At 40.7% G+C, this 26,908-nt stretch overlaps 1 protein-coding gene across 13 annotated transcripts in view; it reads left to right on the top strand.

The window, feature by feature from the left end:
* Positions 1-24,792, top strand: part of CDC14B (cell division cycle 14B) — a 91,019-nt gene extending 66,227 nt beyond the window's left edge. For 3 of the 13 annotated variants that reach the window (XM_036021499.1, XM_036021502.1, XM_036021505.1), the window contains 6 exons: positions 254-484; positions 5,574-5,712; positions 5,881-6,040; positions 6,737-6,834; positions 11,433-11,578; positions 21,106-24,792. In XM_036021499.1, the coding sequence (XP_035877392.1) occupies positions 254-484; positions 5,574-5,712; positions 5,881-6,040; positions 6,737-6,834; positions 11,433-11,547 (743 nt within the window). In that variant the 3' untranslated portion in view covers positions 11,548-11,578; positions 21,106-24,792. The other 10 variants (XM_028531486.2, XM_036021498.1, XM_028531487.2 and 7 more) reach the window with 7 other exon arrangements.
* The last annotated feature ends 2,116 nt before the right edge of the window (positions 24,793-26,908 follow it).

Below are 26,908 nucleotides of genomic sequence, written 5' to 3'. Positions count from 1 at the left end.
GTGTCCCTCCCTTCCCTTCCAAAAGGCCTAAGAGTTAAATTAAGCTCGATGGTCTTAATTATTTAAGTGTACATGATCACTTCAGTACATTATTCTGCCTGGATTTTAACTTTTTTAACTTATCTTTTTACAGTTATAATCAAATTGGTATCCAATCCCCAGTCTAGACACTATTTCCACACAATTACAGGTGACGTTGTTATCCATTATTTCCTTTCTGCATTTTAGAATATTTGGTAATTTCTTTGTGTAGGTTATCACCAACATTCTCCAGAGTCTTACATTCCCTATTTCAAGAATCACAGCGTTACTACCATTATTCGTCTGAATAAAAGGATGTATAATGCCAAACACTTTACAAATGCTGGTTTCGATCACTATGATCTATTCTTTGCGGATGGCAGCACCCCTACTGATGCGATTGTCAAAGAATTTCTGGATATTTGTGAAAGTGCCGAGGGTGCCATTGCAGTACATTGTAAAGGTATGTTTCTAGGATTGGTTAAAGAATGGTGGACAGCTCTAGCCAGATGGCTCAGTTGATTGAAACATCGTCTCATACACCAAAAGGTTGTGGGTTCAATTTCTGGTCAGGGTACGTAGCTAGGTTTTGGTTCGATCCCCAGTTGGGACATGTAAGGGAAGCAACCGATCAATGTTTCTCTCTCTCCTCCCCCAACCTCTCTCCCTCTCTCCTTCTCCCTGTCTGTCTAAAATCAATAAACATATTCTCGGGTGAGTATTAAGGAGAAAAAGAATGGTGGACGTGTGTATATATGTGTAGAAACACCATACTCGTTTAGATTATATGCCAGGACACATGATGCCTTTGTTTTTACAGAGTGTCTTTTTTATCTATTGTAAATTACTTTTTTTCTTAAAACCTCCTTATTGTGGTGTGATTGACATAAAAAAGCTGTACATACAAAGAATGCTTTTAAAACCCTAATTTCATATGAAAAGTATAGTAAATTACATTGCATTTGTTTACAGGTAACTATGAAAGCTTATCACATTGGAGTGTATTCATTTATTCATCTAGTAGCTATTCAATGCCTACTGTTTGGTAGGTTCTAAGATATGTTGATGAACAAAGCAGATTTTAAGAGCTAGTCTTTGTGGAGTTTATGTTTTAACAAATTGCTGTTTTTAGCCACTAGAACAGTGCCCAGCATTTAATACATTATAAGAATGCATGAAGATTTATTTAACTTTGCTTCTCTTCTTAGATAGTTGATTCTAAAGACAAGGAATATATTTTCCCTGTGTTAAGAAAAATCCAACTTAGGAACAAAAACCCAGCAAATCTGGGGAATAGCTAAAATCTAATCTGTAGAGTTAAGACATTATAACAGTTTTCAACCTTTTTCATCTCATGGCTTACATAAACTACTAAAATTCTGTGGCACATCAAAACAATATATATTTTTTGCTGATCTGACCAAAAATAGGTATAATTTTGATTCATTCATACCAGACAGCTATTGCTGTGTTGGGGCTGTTGTGTGTGTGTCTCTCTCTCCCCACCCCCCTCTTTTTTTTTTTTTTTTTTTTTTTTTTGACGATCCAAGGGAAGAAAGGTCAGTGTCCCTGACTAAATAGTCAGGTCTATTTTATGTTCTAAAAATTCTTGGGGTACACTCCCTTGAAATTGCTGCATTATAAGATTTAAGTGTCCGGCTTTCTCCAAAAAAGAAATCACAAGATACTCAAAGAAATAGGAAAATATAACTCATTCAAAGGGGGAAAAAAATGAATGAACAGAAACTGTCCCTGAGAAAAACCAAATGGTGCATTTACTAGACAAAGATGGTAAAACAGCTGTCTTCAGGGTGCTCAAAGAACTAAAAGAAAATGTGAACAAATCAAGAGAACAATGAAGAACAAAATGGAAATATCAACATAGTGATAGTAAACTAAAAGGAAACAAAAAGAAACTCTGAAACTGAAATGTATGGTGACTCAAAGGAAAAATTCACCAGTGAGATTCAGAAGCAGACATAAGCAGGCAGAAGAAAGAATCAGCAAACTTGATGATACAACAATTGAAATGATCAAGTCTGAAGAATTGAAAGAAAAAAGATTGGAAAGTGGAAAGGTACCTTGAATATCATGAAGAGGACCAATCTGTGGATTGTGGGAGTCCCAAAGAGCAAAGTGAGAAGAAGGAGCAGAAAGTTTATTTGAAGAAATAATTGCTGAAAGTTCCCAAATTTGAGGAAAGACATGAATGTGAACATCTATGTAACTTGGTGAACTCCAAGCAGGATAAACTGGGAGACCCACACCCAGATGCATTATAATCAATCAATCTGAAGTCAGAGACAAAAGATAACCTTGAAAGCAGTAAGAGATGATCAACTTGTTACATACAAAGGGACTCAAGGAAGATTGTCAGTAGATTTGCCACTGGAAACCTTAGAGGTCAAAAGGCAGTTAATTGATATATTCAAAGTGTTGAATAAAAAAAGTGTCAACCACAAATTATGCACCTGGCTAAACTTTTCCTAAAAAGTGGGGTTAAAAGACATTCCCAGATAACTGAAAGGTGAGGGAATTTACTACCACTGGGCCTGCCCTACAAGAAATGCTAAAGGCTGAATGAAAGGATAGTAGCTAGTCACTCGAAGCTTTATGAGAAAATAAAGATCTCTGGTAAGTAAATACATTGGACAATTATAAAGACTAATATTACTGTTACTTAAGCTGTAAACTCTAATCAGAAGGTGATATTGGAAGAATGGCCTAAAAAAATAAAAGAGACTCGTCCTAGCCAAGGGGCTCAGTTAGTTGGAGCGTCCACATGTTTCAGGTTCGATTCCATTAGCTAGGGCGTATAGCTAGGTTGCAGTTTGACTGGCATTAGATACTTGTTTTGGGAAGAAAACTGATGACAGTGTGAAGACTGGGTTACCAAGTGAACAGTGAGTTTCATTAGGAAGTGTATTTGCTTGGGGTACAAAGCAGAAGACCACAGACTGTGTGTTTCAAACAACAGAAATGAATTTTCTCAGAGCTTTGTAGGCCAGAAATCCAAGAACGAAGTGCTGATGGGGTTGGTTCCTGGAGAGCCTCTTCCTGGCTTGTTGACAGCCACCTTCTTTTTGTCTTCTGGGTACACTCATCCCTGTCTTTTCCTCTTCTTGTAAGAACACTAATTTTATTGGGTTAAGTGCCCTCCATGATGTTATTCAACTTTAATTACCTTCATGAAGTCCTTTTTCCAGAGAGACTCATGTTGGGAGACAGGACTTCAACATACGGGTTTGGGGACATATCATTCGGTCCATAACATTCTGTTCTCTGGCCACCCAGTATTCATGTCCTCACATGTGAAATACCGGGTAGAGCAAAAATAGTTTGCAGTTGTCATATGGAAAGTAATACAATAACGAATGAATAATATTACAAAAATAAACTCTATTTCATGTACTCATAACTCCAAACCTACTTTTGCCCCACCCCGTACTTTTTTTTAACTCCATCCCAACAGCCCCCAAATTCTTAACCCACTCCAGCATCAGTTCCAAGTTGAAAGTCCATCTACATGTCATCTAAACCAGATACGGGTGACAGACACTTCAGGTACAGTGAGTCCTGAGGCAGAATTCCTCTCCAGCTTTGAAACTGTGAAAGCAGACAAACTATGCACTTCCAAAATACAGTGGTAGGACAGGCAGAGGATATACACTCCCACTTCAAATGGGAAGAGTTAGAAACAAGGAAGCGGTGTCAGGTCCCGAGCAAGTCCAGCCTAGCAAGGTAAATGCCATGAAATCTTCAGGATCAAGAATTTGCCCTTTGGCTCCATTATCTGTTCTGCAGGCCTGCAGGGGAGGCAGTGCCATCTCCTTGGCCCCAGGCAGTGGCCTTGTCCCTGAGTCACAGACCAAGGTAGCCTGGTCCACTGAAACCACGGGCAGCCTCATCCCAGGAAACCGAGGATTAGACACAGCTGTGCTCCAGGCGCATGTGCTTGTGGCAGCATGGCCTATGCCAGTCTCTGTGTCACTTGCAGGGTCATGCATCCGTTTTCTTGAAGGATGAGACATGTTTGTAGCCAGAGATCTCTCATCTAGTCCTTTCACCCGGAAATCTGAAAGCCCTCCTTTATTTTATCCTGTGGTTGTCCCTTTTTAGTCCAAACTGACCACATCTGGTGGGGCAATCCCATCACTGTTTTTGGCTTCTGGTCATTTTTAAATCCATGGGTAATATCTTTATTGAATCACTTGTTCAATCATACCCTTCGTATTGTCTTCAGAACATGCTTCCTTACCTTTTGCAACATGGATAGGCCTAGAATTTTTAAAATGTTTAGTTTCTGATTCCTTTTTGGTTAAAAATCTCCTCTTCAGTTCATCTCATCTCATATTTTACTGTGTCAGTAAGAATAATCCAGGCTGCACCTTCAGCACTTTGCTTACAGACCTCCTTTGCTAAATGTCCAAGGTCATCTCTCACAAACTGTTTTCCACCAAGCACAAGTACGCAATTCAGCCAGGCTTTTTTGCCGCTTTCTAACAGAGATCACCTTCTTCTAGTTTCCAATAATATGTCCTTCAGTTCTGCCTGTGTCTGCTGCAGAATCAGTGCTTAACATCCGTATTCCTGCCAACAGTTTCTTCAGAGCAATCTAGGGTTTTTTTCTTACACGAGCCTTAAAACTCTTGCAGCTTTTACGATTCCAATTCCAAAGCCACTTGTGCATTTTTATGTATTGTTACAGTTATGGTACCAAAATCTATATTGGTGAGGGTTTTCCAGAGAAACAGAACCAATAGGATGTGTATTATATATAGAACAATATTATAAGGAATTGACTCACAAATATGAAGGCTGGTGAGTACAAAATGGGCAGTGTGGGATGGCAGGGTGCAGACCCAAAAGAGCCAGTGGTGCCACTGAAGTCTGACGGCCATCTGCTGGAGAATTCTTTCTGGTTTGGGGGGTCTTTTTGTTCTGTTTAGACCTTCATCAGGTTAAATGAGGCCCACCCACATGGGTGGTAATATATTTACTCAAAAATCCACTCTAATACACCTGCCAGGTTGACACATAAAATGAGCAACACAGGAAGTAATGATAGTAGTTTAGGTGAGAGCAAAGGAAGGTAGCAGGAATAGAGTGAAAACAAAAACTGGGTGTGAAGATGAGTAGAAAAGTAGAGTAGAAAAAAACTGTTGGATGAAGGGAAAGTTTTGCAAGATTTTAAGCCTATGTTTTTGGAAACATGATTTTACCATTAACAGTAAACCCAGAGTAGAAAACACTGCATTTAACTGGAAATCGTCACTTATAAGGTGACTTTCAGTCTTGGCAATGCCTAGAATCATCTGGGGGATTTTAGAACTCTCTCTGTCCAGGCTGCATTGCATACCAATTAAATCAGAATTCTGGAGGTGAGACCATTTTTTTTTTTAATTCTACAAGTGATTGCAGTGTGCATCCAAATTTGAGAACCACTGGTAAGGTAAGCAGGATCATGGTAAGCCTTTTGAAAAAATTCTACCCCTCCAACATAATTCTGGAGGACACAAGACCAGGTCTCACTGGATTGTTTCTTTTCCTAGCTGGCCTTGGGCGAACGGGTACTCTGATAGCCTGCTACATCATGAAGCATTACAGGATGACTGCGGCCGAGACCATCGCTTGGATCAGGATCTGTAGGCCTGGCTCAGTGATCGGGCCTCAGCAACAATTTTTGGTGATGTGAGTAGGTGGAGAGCTTTTGTAATTCCTCAGAGAACGCTTGGGTCTGGAAAATGGTTGGAAAATGGTTTTTCTTAGCCTCTAGTAACAACAGATAGTCTAGTAGGAGAAAGGTGTTTGTATCTTTCTGGCAAGGTGTATTTTGATGTTATTTAAATGCTCTAACAGGAAACAGCCAAGCCTCTGGTTGGAAGGTGACTATTTTCGTCAAAAGTTAAGGGGTCAGGAGAATGGAAAACATAAAGCAGCTGTCTCAAAACTCCTCTTGGCTGTTGATGACATTTCAATCAATGGTGTCGAGAATCAAGACAAGCAAGAACCTGAACTGGTAATTGCACCATCCCCATTACTCTGTTGTCATTGCTTTAAATGCTGTTGAGAATGCTGTAGGGCATGAAGGAAACTGGAGATAAAAGTAATAAAGCACATTTTGAGGGATTATTGTCACACATTTTTTTATACTTATAGCCTCTCTTGGAACTTTTACTCAAAATAGTTAGAACAAGTTTATATGCCTGTTAAACTGAAGTTCTTTTTTGTTCACTAGTCACTGGCAGGAGAGGTATGTGAAGTAAGCTCTTTCGATAGACCTAGTGACACCCCCTCCCTTCCTAACACCTTTTCCTATTTCATGACAGCTGATTTAGGGAACCAATCATTCTCAAATGGAGAACTTTAGGGACCAAGAGTTCAGGGGGTAGCTATACTATTAGGTGGTGGTAAGTAGATGGTGAAATTTAAAAAAAAAGAATGTTTTCAATGTTGAAAACCCATTATATCTCTTTACTGTCTGTACATTTTATAACAAGAGTGCTATTGGGTTCCAAGTCTGAAAGTTAACGTGTTCAGTTGTCTCAAAATGTGACCTGTAGCTTTATTCTGAAAGCAACAAAATATTTTAGAGTTCATCCGAAAGTTGAAGTGTACATTCGCATGTGTTCTGTGGATAAATGTCGATGCTGTGTTTTACTGCATTGATAACGGCAACTTAAATCGTTAGCTCGGTATTCTTCTACTTGCACAGTACAGTGACGACGACGAAGTCAATGGAGTGACACAAGGGGATAGACTTCGGGCCCTGAAAAGCAGAAGACAATCAAAAGCAAATGCTGTTCCCCTCACGTGAGTTTGGTCTCCCTTGTGTGGGCGATATTGTTTAGTCTGTGCATAAGGTCCTATGTGAGCATGTTGTCCTGCACATTTTTCCCCACAGCCTCATGTCCATCATGCTACTTAGAAATGACTACTGTCATTTTAAATCAAGGTGTGTTGCCTGAGAAGCTCCTGGCTATCCTTTATCTTTGTTGTTCTGTCCTAGGCACACTAGCCTGTGTATAGGAGAACAGTGTCAGGACTGCCCTTTCTCCAGGTGTAACCTCTGTGTGGCATTCTCATAAGCGTGGACACCAGATGTAAACCGCAGAACAATAGATATGTCCGTAATTACTTAAAATTGCGAATTTCTCTAAATTCCTTACTGTGTTACAGATAATTTCTCTTAACATGGTCGAATTCAATCAGTAGTGACATGGTGGCTTAATGTCATTGTATTACTTGAGGACAACAAAAGATTAGACTATATTTTTGTATGAATTTTTTGTTTGAGGAATTACTTGTAAGTTTCAGAAGAAGGTTTAGCATGGGGATAGGAAGTTTTGTAGTCAGTAAGGGTGTGTTTGTCCACTTGTACTTGCCTTGTGCAAGTGGTAGTTTGGATTCAAGCCCATGGAACATCCAATACTGTTAAAATGTAGAATCAAAAACTTGACCATCGCACTGTTTTCCTAGGGTATTCTTCAGTAGATGCTCCCACCTTTGACACTGGGTTTCTTCCTTCCATTAACCCTCCCTATCATTATGGGATATCAGATTTCCAGCCTCCTCCCATTTTTTTGTGATGGAGATAGGGCATTTATTCAGTAACCATCTTGTAACATGGTAAGGACCATATTACAGGAACTAATGATGTAGTAAACATTCATGACAGATGAGAGCAAGCCTTCTTTTTAATTAAAAGTGTTTTCTTTACCAGTATCTCCTCATAATCTTAAGTCCTAAAGTAGAATCATACCTGAGGCATGTGTTGTTGTGGGCCTCTGCCTTGGGAGGTTCTTAAAAGATCCAAAGAAAAGAATCAAGTTTTCCAGCATAAAGTGCCATGTGAATGAAAGGCATTGGTATTGCTGATAGGTGTTAATTAAGCATTATCTTTGCAGTGGTGCTTCCATCAGCTAGAATGCTTTAACACTGGTGCACTTTATGTAACTTATTTAACTCCCAAGTGCAGTTTTATTTTTAATTTCATCAAAAATGTGTATTTAGCCCTAGCTGGTATGGCTCAGTGGATTGAGTGCCGTCCTTCGAACCAAAGGGTCGCTGTTTCGATTCCCAGTCAGGGCACATGCCTGGGTTGCAGGGTGGGTCCCCAGTTGGGGGTGTGTGAGAGGCAACCACACGCTGATGTTTCTCTCCCTCTCTTTCTCCCTCCCTTCTCTTCAGTCTAAAAATAAATTTTAAAAATTTTAAGTATATTTAAAGCCTTAATGATTATTTTTACTTAGAAACATTATAGTCCCTCCAGATAATTATTCTGAAGCCAGTTTTAGACATGAGGGAGGAGACAGGCAGTTCACAAAGCAGAGCTTCTCAGATTGCAGTCCATGTTTGAGTCTTGTGGGTGAGCTTGTTGAAGAGCAGGTTGAGGTCAGTGGGTCTGGGGTACAGCCTGCTTCCAGGTGTTGCAGATGCTGCTGGTAGGGACCACACTTAGTAAACCCTAGAAAATGGATGATTTTGTGGGTTACTTTTTCATTGTGCCCAGGTTTTTTGTTTTGTTTTAAGAATCTGCACCATCAAGTTTATTTCTCAACAGTTTATTGCCTTCTGTTCAAAAGTCAAGTTGAACGTCAGGAGATGGGAACTCTGCTTAGTCAAAAGCTTTTGTTAAATAAGCTTTTTAAGAAGTTTTCTTGTTGCTGAGTCTGCCTCCTTATGAATATGTTTTCTAGAGTCCAAATCGCTCAATGCTGTTTTCCAGAAGAGTTGAGGCTAATGTCTCTCTTGTAGCTGATAAGTTTGTGGTAATACAAAAGAGAACAACAAAGGAAGACTACAGTTCTCAATATTGTTCAAAACTAGAAGGTGACACTAGATGCTGTTACATTCACTTTGGTGTTTGAGGTTCCTGGGATGAGAGTTGAAGGTGTTCAGTGAAGGCCGAGTTAAAGTCGCTGTCAAAGGCCGGGCAAGGGTGGCGGTCGTTTGTTCAGTTGTGTAGTTAGACTCCTCCTTATCCCTAAAAGAAATGAAGGGCCCTGGCCCTTTGCTTTGAAGCACTCTTGACATAAATTAGAGCCAAGTAAAATATTATAGTAAAAGTTTTTTTTAAATGTTATTAAAAAGGAACTATTTCAGCACCCCTTTTAATTGTAATCCTAAACATAATAGACTAATCCCCAAACTGTCCTCCTTCCATACACAGAGTTAACAAACTTGTAAGCCATGCTTTGAAAGGAAAAGGCAGAATGCTGATGATCTTCAGAGATCTTCAGAGCTCTTACCGGTGTATGCAGACCCTGGGGAGTTTTAGGTCAGGCTCAGCACATTTCCCTTCTTCCTTTGCAGCACTTTGCTTATCCTCTCTGCTTTTCGAAATCCTCTTTGCTATTACAATCATCTCTGTTTTGCTCTTATTTGTAGCTCTTTGGGCCCTAGGAAAGGAGGTCAATGGGAGATTTTCTTTCCCTCCCACGTCTTTGTTGTTATTTTAGAAACAAAAGTCCCCCGAGAACCGTTTCCAACAGTAGTTTAGGTTGAGAAATCTAAATTCAGTTCCTGCCTCCTGACTTGGACTCGTCTGTTACTGCAGGCAAATTATTTTTCTTCTGTGTTGGTACTTAGGTCTGAGTAAAATTACTTGCAATAAGGAAAGTTAGTGAAAAATATGTTAAGTACTGGTGATTCTTAAGAGAAGGTTATAGTACATAAAATATCATTCCAGTTACTGGCTTCTATTTTATAGTCAGTATTTGGGGAAAGTGAGTCATTAAAAATTGCACGGTAGCCTTTTTTTTTTTTTTCAGAACTCCTGTCTGATCTGAGTCCCATGGAAGCAGTACATTCCGTCTGAGCACCATGACCTTGAAGTGCTTGCTCCTCAGGGGTGATTGCAAGCGTATTATGGTCTATGCTCAGACAGATTGAGTAGATTTTATAACTTCATCTGTGCTGCTGTCTTTCTGTACACTGATCATTTCTGCAAGGTTGTTACAGTTAAAGGAAATGCTCCATGAAAGTGGAAGTGCATCCTACATGGGAATATGTGAAAATATAGATATAATTGACAAGTCTTAAATCCTTCTTAACATTATGGTGTAGGTGGGCATGTTTTCATCATTGGAAAATAATTTCTATGCCGTGAGCTTTACTAGAGGAACAAATAAAAATCTGTGAGATAGATATCCTGATATTCAGGCCATTCTGCCTTTAAGATAGCTGTTAAATCAGTAACTACAAATGAAAATTGGGATGGGTAGAGAGTTCTGTACTGTTCCAAGGTCATTTATTACATTCTCTGTAAATATTAAGCCTTCGTAATCCTAACATATAGTAGATTTGATTTTTTTTAATGGCAGGAGTAAGTGAAAGTGTGGGTTAGATTTCATTTCATGCCCATATAGGATGCCTGTGCCTGGCACATAGTGTTCAAGGGTTATTACTGTCCTATCATTAGGACAGTAATACAGATGGCATAGTAAGCCAGATCATTCACTCTAGAGCTTTCCACCCAGATGTGTCTGGATGACCGTTTGGAAATGTAGTAGTTGGAAGGAATTACCACACTTCCGACTGTGAGGAGGGTTCCTGTCTTACTGCTAGAAGCCAGACCAGTGGATTAGGAAACACCAAGCTGAAAGCTGTATTTGGTTGCCTGAGGAGAATGAGTGAGGAGAACAACTGAGGAAATACATATAGTACAGCAGGCCCTCGAATAATGTTTTGTTAACAACACTGATGAGATGCCGTAGGGAATTAACTTTTGTTAATCTCATTGTCTATGATAAAATTGGTTTTGTTATATATTGTTTTGCATAAAGTTGCAGAACCATCAATGATAAGTGAGGACTTACTATATTAATACATAAGGGAAATTTTCTTTATTTTATGTTGTCAGGAGTTGGCTGTATTTCTGTAATCCTTGTTTCAGAGCGTGCAATTTGCCTAAACTCTTAGATGATACAGTTTATGGCTCCATGAAAGTGAGATCAGTCCTGCTGTGCTGTGTCCACTCGTGACTGTGCCTCCTAGGGAGTGGTTGTTAGTTATCAGCCCAGGGCCTTTTTTGTTTGGTCGGTTTTGCCTCCTTTTTCTCTCTGGTTTGGTTCAGTTTTCTGTGCGTGCATATCTTGTGCTTTTTGAAGAATTTAGTTTTGTTATAGAACAACAACTCTGATTTCTGTATTATACAATTAAATTAACATGGGAGCAGTTACCAAACTAGAGATTGGGTCTCCTCTTTTGTTACCAAATATCAAGTCAGTTTAATACTGGAGATGGCATTTTTTTGCTAACAAAAAAATGGCAAGACTTCATCCTTGTTTCCAACCCCTTTGCATCATCACAAGGTGTCTAACATTTACACATGGCTTTATTTATTTATTATTTTATTTATTTTGGCTTCCAGTTTGAACATCTGTTCTTTCCCCTTCACCCCTTTCCAGATGTTCCCTAGCTGTGCTGACCTCTGCACTGTGTAGTGTTGTCATCTGGTGGATTGTTTGTGACTACATTCTTCCCATCGTGCTATTCTGTCTCGATGGTTTAAGAGCACAGTAGCCGTCAGGACCCTTTGGCCAATAGCTGCTGTGTAAGTGTTCCATTCCATTTCTCTATTAGTGCTCACTCCTGGTGTCCAGCGTGTGTCTCCTGATGCATGTTTTCCTCACTACCAGCTCTCCTAGCTTTATTGATGTGCCTTTTTTTTCATAGGTTCTTTCTCTAAAGCTCCTCAATTAATGGGGTGGTGGCGGGGAGGAAGGCCTTCACTATTCTTTTCATATATGGGATATTAAAAACAACACGCTTTGTTTTTAAGTTGTGCTTACTCTTAACAGACTTTTTGAAATTGCAGTTTAAAAAGACACTGCCTTGCTTCTTTTCCCTTGTCAAAAATATTTAGTTAGATTGGAATAATTTGGGGTGCTTTTCTTTCGATCAGTTATCTTGTAGAACTTTTCTCTAGTTCTCTACAGAGCTATCTTTAGTATGTCCTTTCCAATCTGGTAAAAGTAATTTTCCCACTGATTTTCTGCCGTTAGTAAAGATTTGACTTTACAGCCTGAAGATCTAGTGAATGTGACACCCTGGTTCCCCTCTGGTTCTGCCAGTGAACACATCCTGCTCTGGGTAGGCAGCTGCTTCCCTAATAAGTCTTCTGTCTTGAGATTTGCAGAATTTTCTCTTCTACTTCACTTTACTCCCCTGCCCCCACCTTACAGTTAAGTACAATTTTCAAAACTTGATATTAATCCAAACCAGGAAAGCCGAGAAGACCACAGTCCTTTGCTTATGTTTGTGTTTCTGCAAGACCCTCACTGCTCCTTACTCACTCCTACTTTCCTTCTTTCCTGAAAGTAACCAAAATGCCTTTATTAGGTTAATGTAAACAGAATTTGTATTCTCTTGACATCTTTCATCCTTAAATGAATACCTTAACAATGTAGAGACTTCTTTTCTGCAGAAGGGTGTGGCAAAAAGCTTACCGGGACTGACAGTCATAGTCAGAGAGAGGAAGCGCACAGACAGGAGGTGTGCCCCGTGAGGCTGCAGTTGGCCGCCGCCCTCTTATGTCCAGGTTGCATTCTTTTTTCTCTTGAAAATTTTTTTCGGCTCTTATTTCAAGAATTTCTTTCCTTGTTCCAACTTGGACTTGGGAGTTATAAAGAAATACAAAAGTTCCTTCTAGGACCTCCTCCAAAATAAAATTCCATGGTAACCAAGTCCAGTCTTTGTGGTTTCATTCAGATGGCTAGAAAAGATTATGAAACCTTGCCGACTTCATTCTTTTCGAAACTAAGGAAAAGCTGCGTAATGTTTTTCTATTTATGCTATTCTGTTAAATATCTCATTAAATACAAACTTATTACATAAGCTGATGGGCTGTATTTCTAATATAGATTACCCTTTTAGGTGTTTTTTCCTTCTCTTAGTAATCTTAGATTTCTAGGTATTTTGACTCAAGGGCATTAGGTACTGTATAGATTTATGTCAAAGTATTTGTTGTGGCAAAGCTGTCTTGAATAGGTGTGATTCTAAATGGGTGGCACGTTGCTAATAATATTTAGGTGCTTTGTGATTATATTATTTTCCCAGGTAAGTTAAATGGGTTTAATTGGGCTCTTTTCTTTTTAATATTCTGTGTAAGGTTTAACTTTTTCTGTTATTACTAACATTTGCCATTGGGTTAGACCTGAAGCAGAGTATTCAACCTAGCCTGACTGATGAAGTTGGCATTTTCAGAAACAAGCTTTCAACAGCAACGATGATATAAACAAATATAATCCTTGTAGTTGTCTTTTGAGGTGATTGCTCCTGGGCACCATTGGTGACACTTCCCTTTGGCGGCCTGATAGTTTTTTAGGTAGCATGCGTGGAGACCTTGACAACAAGGACACTAGAGTTGCTGCATCAAACCCTTAGTGGGATAGATGCATGTGGAGGTTGCAGGGCCTCGGGCCCATCATTGGGAAGCTTGTTTTGTATTGGTGGTCGACAGCCAGTACACATAGTGCGTAGTTGCTCTGATGGATTCTCTTCTTGGAATTGGGGATGTTTATGCTCAGAGCATTTTGTGGCTTGATAGGTGAGAGGCCTAGCTTTTCAGTTTTTGTTTTGCTGTAGTCTCAAGTTGCAGACATCGTTGGGTACAAAATCTGGGAATGCTGGGGTCAAAACAAAGTGAACACTGCAGAGAACTAAGTGAACTGCAGTGTGCTCAGGAGATGAAAAGTAGGATTGAGGATTCTGCCAGGGAATGATGGAAAGGAGAAAATACAGATGCTGAATAGTGCTCCACAAATCTCCGTGTTTGGCCTGGTTTGCAAGGTGGGATGTAGTTCCTTCCCTTTTGCCCTAGGTCAGAATTAGCCAGCTTATGCCACCTTCCCCGGTGTTACTTGTAGGATATCACAGGGAATATCTAAGCCTAGTTGCTGGGGGTTCTCCCCCCCCGTTTATTGATACATAACCTTTAGATATAACAACTGTTTGTCATTACTGCAAATAAGTGGTGGCTTGAATTTTTATTAGTGTAGTAACGCATTCCAAATGCCTGTTGTGCTCGGATTTTCAAAGTTTCACATTAACTATTTACACTAATCTTAAAGGTACTTTAAAATATTTTTTTAAAGTTTTCTGTCAAACTAAACTTTGATTTAGCAGTAGTATCTTGTCTTGAACATTACAGTATAGGTAATTTAAGAAATCAGGACTTAAATTTCCAAAGTAGGCAATGTATTGGCTCCTGTTTTTCCTCATATCATTCATTTTACATTTGGTAGTTGTCTATACTTTTGGCCATAAGTGGCCTCATTTGAAAAGTAGGTGTGGTATTTCAAAAAAGCCCACAGGAGTCTCATTTTCTCCATTTGTAAAAATGGGGATACAAACCATGAGCCTTGCGAGCAGGCAAGAGGCCTGGAGACAACAGTGGCAGACTGCACATGAGGCCTGCGCTTCAGAAATGTCTGTGGAGGCATCCTGAGCTGGGTTTTGTTGTTTTGTTTTTTTCTTTATGAAAAACTCTGGATTCAGGTTTTTAACAAAGACTACTAAATATCTCCCCCTCATTTTATAGAATCAGAAAGAATTTTAAAATAAACCCTTGTTTTCAGGGGTAGAATTCATATGCAGTGGAAGTTGGTGTCTTTAATCACATAGCTGTCCACACCTAAGGGTGTAGTCTATACCTAAGGGGGCTCATTCTTTCACTTCGATCTGCTTTTTCTATTTTGCTGAAATATTCAACATTTAGGATGATAAAACCTTACGAGGAATCCTGAGTTGAGCAGTGGCTCATTTACCTAAGATCACTTCCCCTCAGCCAGATGGAAGGCCACGTCCTAAGGCTTTCAGAAACCCTACAGGATTGAAGCCGAAAGAGCTGGGAGCAGGGATAGCTGCCCCTCCCTCAGCCCTCTCCCTTGTCTTCCCCAAACAGCTGGAACGCCAAGGCCTCCAGACTTCTGCTCTGGTACAGTAGAACCTATTGTTTCTGTAGTGATGGGAAATTAGCATTTTACTAAAGATTGAATATTTAGTGCTTTGGGTAATACTAAGATTGTAGGAATTTACTAATCTAATTTACACTGTTTTAAGGACCTGGCTTTGGTTATAACTAACAGTGTAATGCAGGCATAGGAAGTAGGACTAGTGGTTTGTTGTAATGGTTTATTTTTTCCTCTTAGGAGCTGGTTTCAAGTCAGTGTTTTCTCTTACAGAGAAATCAAAGTGGAATATATAAGTGTGTGTACACACATTTTAGCATTTCGGTCATTATCTCTTGATGTTTTCTGCTGTTTTCCCTGTGACAATTGAGTGAGGAATTTAAAAACACCCTTCAGCCCTGACTGGTGTGACTCAGTTGGTTGGGCACATCCTGCAGCAGAGTGAGGGGTCACAGGTCTATTCCCAGACAGGTATAGGCCTGGGCTGGGGGTTAGGTCCCATGTTGAGGGCGTGCAGGACACAGCCAATCAATGTTTCCCTCCCTCCCTCCCTCTGTTTCTCTCCCTCCCTTCCCCTGTCTCTTTAAAACATACATACACACACACACACACACACACACACACACACAGCCACCTTCTACCTAACATAACACCTAGGCTTAATCTTGGGGAGTTCTTTCTGGTTCATTGATATGCCTTGGGGTGATTTACTCCCAGAGGCATTGCTTCCTTCAGGCTTTTAGAGATCAATTAAATCAAGTCTCACAAAATTGAGCGCTTTCACTTTCTTGTTAATGGGTGCTTGGTGACTGGTGAACAGTTGTAATTCAGACAAAACTCACATTTTGCTTGAACATGTTTTTAAAATTTGGAATGTTTTCATAAAATTGGTATTGATTCAGAGTGTATTGCCCTTACTCTCAGCTCTGAGGAGTGAATATTGTATAGATATTTATATTCACATTCTTTAGAATTTTAGCGGGTTTAAATGAGTTCTTATTTTCATGACTAGAATTCTGGGAATCTACTTTTACTTTGGGACACAGATATGTTTTACTGATTGATTTCTTTGGTGTAGGAATTGTTGAAAATGCCAGATCATTCGTTTTCCAAAACCAAAGTACTCTAATTATCTTTCTATAACCCACATAGAGAAATAAGATGCTTCATTTCAAAAGAGCTTGATGTAAAAATGTGTTTCAGTTTGTTGGCAAATGTGTTTCTGGCAAATCCCATCAATTCCTCATTAAATAATTGCACTAAAGTGCAAAAATGCCTTCCTGTCAAGTATTTGCAAATTGTTTCAGTGAATATAATGTTATTTTTTTCCAACTGTTTTCAGAGTAATCCTTCAGTCCAGTGTTCAGAGCTGTAAAACGTCTGAACCTGACATTTCTGGCAGTGCAGGCATTACTAAAAGAACCACCAGATCTGCTTCAAGAAAAAGCAGTTTTAAAAGGTGAGAAAAGAATCCTACTCTTCTGAAAAGTTCCAAGCATTTGGTTTCCCAGTATAATCTTCTGGAGCTAGAAATGAAGATAGGAAAAGCAGAGTCCCTATGATGGAAAATTAATCAAATGTTTTTGATTTGTTTGTCATCTAAAAAAATCTGGACCATTTCAGTGCAGGCTATTGTTTAGTTTTGTTTTTCAAAGATGATTCTCAATGCTGGAATTGTGGTGCCTGAGTCATAACATGCGAAAGTTGAGAATGTTGTATATGTAAGTTCTCAATTAAGAATTTCCACCATCTCTGTCAGGACTTGGAGGAACTCTTTCTGTGTATCAGATTCAGCATAATTGTTGGGGAATTCAGTGCAAAATATGATGGTGGAAATACGTGAAATTGAGTGAGTTGTGACCTTTTTGACCTAGGGACTGCCCTCCTGGCCATAGTCCACACCTAAGGGGGCTCATTCTTTCACTTCGAGCCCAGCATCTTTCACTTTCGTCATTAATAAGGGCAGAAATGGAATTCTCTGTGACCAAAACCATTACTCACACAGTTGTCTTTGGATGTTTGTCATGAACTGAAGGCAGACATTTTATTTTTAACATATTCTAAAAACATCCCTCTTGAGGAAGAAGCCTGTAAGGCACATAGTATGGCCTCAAGAGTGGCAGGCAGGCGCCTTTTCGAGTTCGTGTGTGTTGGCCCGAGGCAGCAGCCCGTGTGGTCCTGTGCGAGGCACTGAGCCCCTGGCACAGCAGGTCCCCTCTAGTAGACCACAGGCAGCGGAAGATGACCCAGACCAGGCTTCAGTAAAACATCCTGCATAAATTCCGTGCTTCTTTGTAACTTTTCTGCCCCCATATCTTTGAGGTTTTGACCGGAGGCGCCCGTCTTCAGGGCTGAGTGAGGCTCTGTGTGATCATCAGCAGTCTGTGTCCCGAGGGACTCGCCGGCAGACCAGAGGGCCCTGTGTGTTTTGCTTTATTAAGAAATTGTTCGGTTCTGCCATTTTTCCTCTTTGCTGAATCCTTTGTACAGTTTTACTTGTATGAGAATGCGATCATCCCCAGTACAAGTATTCGAGAGTCAGGTACTGACTCATGATTTTAGAATTTAAAAATTTTCATTAGAAAAGTATCAGCTATTCATACTAATTCCACTTGAGAAGAATAGTAGAGAAATGTTGACCAAAAATCCAAGATTTAGGTACATTATAACATAAAACCAGAATGTTATATATAACACTGAGAATGAGGAAATGGGGTTTAAAGAGTAATGAATTATACCAAATAAATTTAGAGTCATGTTTTTAAAGAAAATTTAATGATCTGGGTAAATACTCATGAAGCAATAAGTGAAAAGAGCTGTACATGATTGTTATGAAGTATTACCCTTCATTTTGTAAATGTACAATGTGCTTTATATATGTATATAGAAATGTGTAGATGTTTACATTTATAAACATAAATATTTATAAATGTATATATTTCCATATAAGTATTGAGATAAGATAAAGGAAAATATGCTGTAATATTAACAATTCTTCTGGTTGGTAAGACAGTTGGGGATTTTTTCTTTTCTTTTTTATCCTTTTTTCCCCCAACTTTACTACAATAAATGGAGTGAAATGGGAGTATTTTAACCTTGACACTTTCAGGCGAATTAAACTACTAAAAATTCAAGTAAGAAGCCTGCTTGCTGTTGGTGACAGTTAGAAATGTTTTGAACGGACATAATCTTTTTAGGTATAATTGCTCAGGCTTCCATTACAGTCTAGTGTGTCTTGCACATTTAATCTGCTTTCCCTTTTCTGGATTGTGCTCTTCAGGTTGCAGAGGAACAGAGTCCGGGAGCCGCACAGTGTGTGCCCTGTCACACGTGTTCCTCTGAGGCGCGTGGCTGTGCCACAGTTTTCCCACCTAGGTCTTGTCTAGTGATCTAAACCTGTGTTTCTCAGCCAGAGGTGCTTCCTGTGCAGTGAGCATCTCCCGGAGTTCCCTGGACCAGATGCTCTGAGGGGTGTCGAGTTGAGTTCAGACTGAAATGCTTGATTAAATATTGAAATTGCCCAAAGCAGTTTCCAGGCATTGAGGATAGTGTTGAAAAGCAAAAAGACATCTTTCAATTCTCTGAAAAGGACTATCAGAAATTGGGGAGGGTAAAGAAGTAAAGTAGTGAGAATTAACTGGGTCTCACTGTGTTTATTAACCAGCCCCCTTGGTGGAGGGGGCTCCTTTGCCTCCTTTGGGGCTTTGACCTGTGTTCATGTCACCCTGCAAGCCACCTACAGCTCACAAAAGAAAAATGTGTTATATATGGGTCCCAGCCCTGGCTTCTAGGGAATAATGGGAGTTGAGGCAAATAAGCTGTAAACTGAAGCCTTTATCCTACTGAATAGTATTCATTTTTGGTTGGAGAGTGGTGGGGGAATTAACATATTTGTGCATAATCTGATTCAGGACAAAATAACATGAGCTAAGATTATTCAGTAATTGTGAAGTATTGAATAGAATTCTTTTCTTTAGACAACCATACAAAAACAAAATAGCCCACTCCTTCGGTGTATGTTCATAAATAAGGCACCGGGGTTGCCAGTCTGCTGTCACTCCCGTTTGGGAAGCCTTCTCTTTTGCAGGTTTATGTTGTTCACATGTCGTCATCATCATTTCACTGCGCCATAGGAACTTGACCTCTCATTTCTATGCCTTGTTCTGTTCTTAGAGGTTTCCAGGATGAAGACCTCACCTAAACTCACTTTCAACTGATATGGCCCTCTTGACTTTTGACAGTTTACTGAGAGGATCTGCAGCTTTGGAGAATTTTTCCACAAACATGTTAAAAGAGCAAATATTTGATACTTGAAAAAACCGCCTATTGTCATAAGCATTTGTTTTTCTCATGGCAGATGGTTATTCCCTCATGCATCCATTGAACATAGGCTGTGTCTCATCCTCAGTCTTGTGTGAAAAGCTCTGCTCTGGCGGTGGCAGCGTCTGTTGGCGGGTGGTGGGGTAGCTGACCCTCAGTGCCAGGTGGTTCTGTGTGTATCTTCCTCATCCCCTTCCTGAGCAGAAAGAAGTGAACTAATGTGCTCCTACACCTCCCACTTCTTGTTATAGCTAGAAACTCATTTTAATGTTTCTCTTTTAATAATAAATCCAGTGAAGAATTGGCCTGTTCTTCAGTGTTCTCTTATTAACTCTCTGGAGAGCTCTCTTAGATTGAGCCTTGAAAATGTCACCATCGTGCCTCTGAGAACCCACCTTACCGACATCATTCAGTCCTCTCGGCACACAGCTCGCCCACTGCATGCGTGCTTCTGTCAGCTTATGCTCTTTCTTTGCTGCAGTCTTTCCTTTCTTTCTTTTTTGTTTCCATTATAACCTCATCCATTTGCTTAAGAACACTGTCGTATACAAGAGTATTTTTATTCCAGGTTGCATCTTTGGAAACCATCACTTTCTGCTCCACCTGCGAAACCTACCTAATGTTCATTGCATTGAGGGATCTTGTGCCTGATTACTCAGATTGGGAGGGCTCTTTACCAGCCCTATAATTAGGACATTTTTAGCGGGGAGTCTTTTTACATCTTCTCATTTCTGATTCTTGCCACCATTATACCTGTCATTGCATCTTGCCCATTAGAGTCAGTTCCCAGTGACTGTTCCATCACCTCTGGGCTTTAATTTTTGTCGTTGCCATTATCTCCAAAAGCACATCCTTATAGAAGCCCCAGAATGTTGTATCTAAATGTTCTTTTTTAAAATGCTGGTTACCTCTGATCTTTTAAAATGTTAATCTACCTTTGAAATTCCAGATATTTTCCCACTTGTGAACTGACCTGGACGTTTATACTCGGTACTCTGTTGAAGTCTCCGAAAGCCCTGTGATGGATGTAGATGAACTGCTCTGGTAGAGCGTTGTCGTCATCATCCCAGTGAGGGGCACCTTCAAAGTGGAATTGGTTTTTCTCTTCTTTTGCTTTAGTGTTTCTCTGAAAGTTGCTATTTAGTTGAAAGTGTGATGTAATAAATTGTGGAAAGAAACTAGGGAGGTAGGGTGAGGATCAATCAAGGGTAATTACTGACAAATGGACAAGGGCTCTTCTGGTGTTTCTGCCTCGTGCCACTGGTGGCACCTGGGTTTGGAGTCAGTGGGCTGTCCCCTTGTGGCCTCGCGCCGAGCGCCGGAGGAAGGCAGGGAGCAGGTGCAGTGCCCGGCGCGCTCCGCTGAACTGGAAACTGCTTGATGTGCCACAGCTTTTTCTGTGACCGAATTCTGGCTTGGGCAATAATCGAGTAACACTTCTTTATCTTTTCGTCTTTTCGCTTTTCCCGCAGCCTGGTTCCTCAGAGGGAAAGAAGGAAAAGGAGTGCTTTGCAGCAAATGCCCTTAATGGCATTATGGTACTCTCATTGCTCAGCTGCTTCTGCCCGCCTCCCCTCTTTTATTTTGATTGTTTTTTATTATTTTTATTTTTTTTATTTTTATTTTTGCAGAACTGAACCTTTTTCTGCTCTGCCTTTCTCTCCTGTTTGTCTTTATGGTTGGTATTGTACTGTTTTTTCCAAAGTATCTGTCATTAAAGAATTATGCAAAGAGTGTACTCTTTAGCATGTCAGTATTTTTTATTATGTTGCCTTCCTTGTCTTTGATAACTACATGTGGGACACTTGGAAACCTTCATGGTAAAATCCTTTTTTTTCTCCCCCCGTAGTCCCTCCATTTCAAGGACTAAAACAGTCTTGCGTTAAGTAAAAACCTGTGACCAGAACTGAAGGAAGACTCTAGGAACAGAAAACTACAACAGGACTTAGCACAATTTATTTTGGAAACAAAAAAAAATTGAAAAAGCCTTAGCTGCTTTCCACCTAAGAAGTTTATTCAATGAAGAAAATGTCCACTGGAGTTTAAATAACTACATGAGTTTGGGTACAAGGGATGACCTCAAGATAGCCCAACTCTCCTTTTGTAGAAACGTCTCAAGTTGAACAACAAAAAAGCTGTTGTAAATTTCGTCTCAGGTGTAAATATCAAAGCCCTCTGTTATCAGGAGGGCTGACTACTCTGTGGGTGCATGTGTGTCCCTGTGATGGCAATCATTTTCGCTGCTGGCCTTCAGAGGAATTAAGCATCTGATGGAGGTTTTTTACCTATTTATTCTCTGTTCACCCTGTGTCAAAATTTATAAATATAAAACAGGCATTACTTAAATGGTACTTCCTGTCATTTGATACTATTTGGTGTAATCATCTTCACTTTAATATTTGTGATATTGTTGTAATGCTAACTGTGTTAAGTACCCAAGCTGCTTGTCTTCCACCAAAGAGTGCTTTATTGACAAGACTCTGTAAAAACCACATACGGAGACTGTTGTATGCTGTGACACAAAGTAGCAGTAGGTGCACTGGTGTCCTAAAACTTGCAAGAGAAGATCAGTAGTAGCTTTAAAAGACTTGGGAGGAGGAACTGGCCTCAGTGTTGGAAGGTTGTTGAAGTCATTCCTTTTTCTGTCATTAAGGGGCTAAATTATTTGGTTGCCTAGTTGTACAGATTGAAATTGTATGTACTTCTTTGCATGGAAAAACCCCACACTTTTGGTGTTTCTCCTTGGAAACAGTAATCTGAAACAGTGGTGGCTTAAAAAAAACAAAACTTGCTGCTTTACTAGGGTCTTTCTCTGTACCATTGTGGACTTTTTGGTAATGCGATCAGCCCAAGGCCATTCATACGCCCTTTGATTTCAGTGACACTGATTCACGTCTGGATTTCAGTGGTTTGTACATAAGACACTCACTGTTGCCTTTGGTTAGGGACTCAGCTCTGTAGAGTGCCTTCTCCCCCTGCAAAAACACAGCAGAGTCTGTGATGTAGTGTTCACAAACACAGAGTGTGTTTGCTGCTAAAAAAAAAAATGGGGTCCATTATAAAAGAGTACTTTTAAGTGAATGAGTGGTTGTAGCTATTGTTAACCACTATTGCCTGTCCTAGTTTGGAGAATTGGGGGATACGTTATTGAAAGGCAAAATGCCTTCACATTACGAGATGAATGAATCAGGTTAGTAGGTAATTTCATGTTTTTAAAGTTGTCTTTTAAACGGAACTATGAGGAATAGGAAGTGGTTTGCATATACAGAGTAAAGTGTGTCAGTGCAAAAGTAATTGGAAGGCCCTGGCTCCACTTCCGTGCTTACACTCTGGATAATCGCGAGGTTGCCTCACTCTGAAGGACAGTGGAAGCCGCTGTTGTTTTGACCACACGAGCAGCACTTCCTTCCCCATTAGACCACGTGGGGGTCGGGTCATGCTGGCTTTTACACCTTGGGGCCTAGATCTCAGAAAAACAGTGGTTTTTCTATCCATGGAAATTCATAGACACAAAGACCAACTTGCCTGATGGGAAGACTGCTTTCTAACGAGCTTTGGGTGGGAGGAGAAACATTCTGTTTGCTGGATTGTTCTAGGAGAGAATGCTAGATATTCAAACTGCCCAGGCATAAACATTGAATTCTCAGGGCAAATTTTCTTCCCTTTACACTTTTAAAGGCCATCTCCTGCATAAATATAATTCAGGTAGTTGTGAGAATCAAATTTCCATCTGAACTGTGCTTGGTTTGGCTTTTTATTATATCAGAACAAGTAAATGCTGTCCCCTCCCAGCGAATAAGCCATTTAGTGTCTTGGCCAAGAGTAAAAATTTGGACTTCAGTGTTAACCACAGTACTTACTATTCTACTAATTGCCTTTTTGTGTTGGCCGCTCATGTTTCCAGCTAGAATTGCTATCACTGTGGCTCTCTCTAAAAATCCTTGTGTTTACCAGGCTCATTGCTGAAATTAGTCATAGGAAACTAGTGATTTGATAAAGAGTCATTTCCTGGAATACAGAAGGACACAGCAACAGTGTTAAACTTTGGAGGATATACCTAGAATCTAGGAAGTCTGTGGGTCAGACTGATGGAAAGCTCTTGCTATGAATAAGAGTGGACTCTTTCCCCACCACCCCCCAGCTGAAAAATCAACACACCCAGAATCTCCTAAGATTCTAATTTTAAGTTCTTGTTAATGGGAAACCTTTTCACAATGGAATGTGAAACAGCATGTCAGGTGGAGAGATTCCTTTTCCTTAAGAGACTTAGATAGCTTTAAAAGTACACCCTGATCATTTCCATTGCAGTGAAAATTGGAAATATTTTTAGGTGCCCTTGAAGCTTTCTGAGCACTAAAATCGTCAAAAGTGAGGGACAGCTCAAAGGAAGGGTGTCTGCAAAACTGGGTACCAGGAAGTATAGACAGGCCTTCTATTTTGTGTTTCTTAAAAACGAGGAATCTCTGTGACCTGTTGTGAAGAGGGCCAGCCTGAGCAGTGCCTCACTGAGACAAGTAGCCTGATTGTCAGGTAGCTGCTTCCTAGCGACATGCTGCTCTTCCACTTTCCAGGAGAGTTCTGTCCCAAACTCGATCCCCTTCCGATCACCCACCTTCCTCCTCCCTTGACCTCTTCCCCCTCTCAGGGGTGATTTCTACCTCTTCTCGTGGGCCCAGACAAGTTTTAGAGGTGTTCCCCAGTGTTCTCACTCGACAAAGGTGTTTCCTTTGGGACCCTGATCCCTGGTGGGCAGGCTGTGTGGACCCTCAGGCGTCTGGGCCGTGTTGTGCCAAGAGCTCTGGGAGCCTTTCCTTTGCTTGAATCCGTGTTCATGACACATGAGCAATGCGTTCCTTTGATGTTGATGTTTATTCTAAAGTAGCTCTACTGCGTCTCTTTGTGCATTTTTAATTACTGCATTTTGGAAAGCAGTGCTCATCAAAAACAACTTTAAAAACCTATTTTAAATTCTTTCATAGTTATTTCTCACTAAAACTGCCTTGTGAGGTCAGCTGCTGCTCTTCTCTTTCTCCTAAATCTGAGTATTCTCCATGCCACTAGGTGGGAGTGCTACAGGTGTGCTGAAAAGACTGGATAGCTCACCAGTACTGGGTAGGAAGTTACCTCCTCAGTTGCTTAGTAGAATTAAATGTCAGCAGGTGTGTCATCTAATTACAGTACTGCAGTTTTATATTAATAATTTGCATACTTTATCTAACCTGCACTCATGTACAGATTTATTAAAAGTTTTAAAATGTAACTGATCAATCAGTATCTGGTCAACTATTGTCTTGATTTTTTTAATTAAAATGTATATTTCTAATCATATTTTATAAAGCTGAGAGAACTGGTTGAATGAATGTTTATTTTCCTGAAGGTATTTTTAAGATAACGCTTCTTAATGGTGTGTAAACTTTGTATATCTATGTAGTTTGATACATGTATTTGAAAAATCATGTGTATTGGAACTGGTTTTATACAAAATATTGAATAGTGGAAATTGTGTAATTATAATCATGTAATTAAAAGTGTTAACCAGACAATCTTTAGGTGTGTTTGTGTTCATTCACTGACCATCCCGAATTGTGGGGGCAGTTAATGTGGCTGTGACGCTCAGTGTGTGTCTGCCAGGGCACAGGAGCAGCCCACTGCCCTGTGCTCGAGCGGCAGAAAACTGTGCTTCTGCAGTTCTGGGGGCTGGAGGTCTCCGGTGAAGGTGTCAGCAGCGTTGGTGCCTTCGATGCCTCTCTTCAGCTTTCTCTCTGAGCACTCCGATCGGGGCATTCCTCTGTCGGCCTCATCTCCTTTTCTTAGGTCACTAGTCAGATAGGGTGAGGGCCCATCCTAATGGTCTCGTTCAACTTAATCACCTGTTAAAGGCCTTGTCTCCAAGGTCAGTTGTATTGTAAGGTACTGGGGACACGGGCTTAAACTTGAGAATCTGGGGATACAGTTCGGTCCATCCCTAGGATAAAACAGTGAGCAGGTGATAGCATTCCTATTATGAAGTCATTCTACCCACACCCACCACCAGCTCCAACAATGTAAGGGTTTCACTTCTGGGAAACTAAGACACATCCATCAGGCCCTCAGGGGTCAGAGACAATAGTCCCTTCATTTTATCTGCCAAGGTCAGGATCAAAGTGCTGGGTGAAAGGCAGGACTGGAGCTTGAGCACTCCTTGTCCTGATGAGTCTAACCAGGGACTCTGTACCCTGGGCTGTTCCCCTGGCTTCCCTCTTGAGGGTCTCTTGCAGGGCAGGATCCTAAAGGCCTAATGCCCAGGTCATCATGGCAGAGGTTGTGTTTGACACAGAAGCCTCTTCGTAAGGAGTGTTGTCTAGCTCCCTAAGGAACTGAGCTTTGATCCACGCTGGGGTGTGAGTTTTCAAAGCACCAGCCAAAGGGAACTGTCTTCTCACCCTTACCCAAACTACCACCAGAGTGGGATTTGCAGGCTCTGCCCCCTGTTGAAAGCTACAGCATCCACTTGCTCCCACCATGGTTTACCATGAGGCCAGTGCTGGGTGTGACCTCCTGGTGACTAACTGGAGCCTGTGTGATTGGTGTGGGCCAAGCCGCTTAACATACATGACTGCGATGAAGATGTACGCTTGGTGGCAAGCAAGGCTCTGAGGCCTACCAGGCTTCGGATGGAATCACCAGGCGCATCTGTTTCTCCTGGGAGCAGCTTTTCTCCCAGGGCTCTGCAGCGTGCGTGACGATCGAGACCCCTGGCCCTGTAGATACTCGCTTTCCGGTATTGTTGGCTGCACTGTCTAGAGCCCACTGCCACACGGACAATCTGCTAAACCCTCTTATTTAGGTGAAATGGGAATAAAAAGAGTTTCTATCCTAAGTATGAGAATTAGGTGAGGTAATACATGCTATGTACTCTTAGCAGCGTCTGGCTCCTAGCTCTCAATAAACTAATTTTTTATACATTTAAAATAATTTCCTTTAGGTAATTGGGTAGAGACAGATTTTGGTTGCAGATTATGGTCCCTCAGTAGCTGACATTTTTTGTACCTGCAGTATAATTTCGTGTGTTTTAGGAGAGGTCAAACTGTTTTGACCTGTGAAGGGAGAAATTCATGCACTGAAGGTAAGTCTCCAGAGTGGTTTGTCCAAAGCCAGGGCAGGGACAAACTTAAGAGGTCCCTTTGTGAGGCTTCAGGAGTTTACTGATAACAAGTTGAGGAAGAAGCAATCAAATGATACACGTTCTAAAACAAGCTCTGCCCCCTGTTCTGTGACCGTGGGATCCTTAATCTGCCTCCTTGCCCTCACTCTGTTTGTCCATAAAATTGGACTAGTAAATCCATAGTGTTTAGATTAAACGGCATCAAACTACGTGTGCCTTAGCTCGGGGCCCAGAGCCAGCCTACAGCGTAATAAATACCCAGAACCTCTTGCTTTTCCGCCTCACATGTGTCTGAAGTGTAGTTGTGGGTGTGTTGGGAGACAGCACAGCAGGAGGGGTCCTCGCACTGCTCGCCTGCTCTGTGGTGCACCACAGTGTCTGAGATGCTCATCGTGGTTGGCCACATAGGTGCTTTCTAGCTTTTTACTGTTAAAACATTGAGTTAACATTCTCATCTATGACTTCCTGGGTAATGCTGGTTATTTCCTTAGGATAGATTCTTACAGAA

Source organism: Phyllostomus discolor, chromosome 3, assembly GCF_004126475.2.
Source record: "Phyllostomus discolor isolate MPI-MPIP mPhyDis1 chromosome 3, mPhyDis1.pri.v3, whole genome shotgun sequence".
Lineage (NCBI taxonomy): Eukaryota > Metazoa > Chordata > Mammalia > Chiroptera > Phyllostomidae > Phyllostomus > Phyllostomus discolor.
The sequence above is the reverse complement of the archived record's forward strand: the minus strand, read 5'-3'. Positions and strand labels throughout refer to the sequence as shown.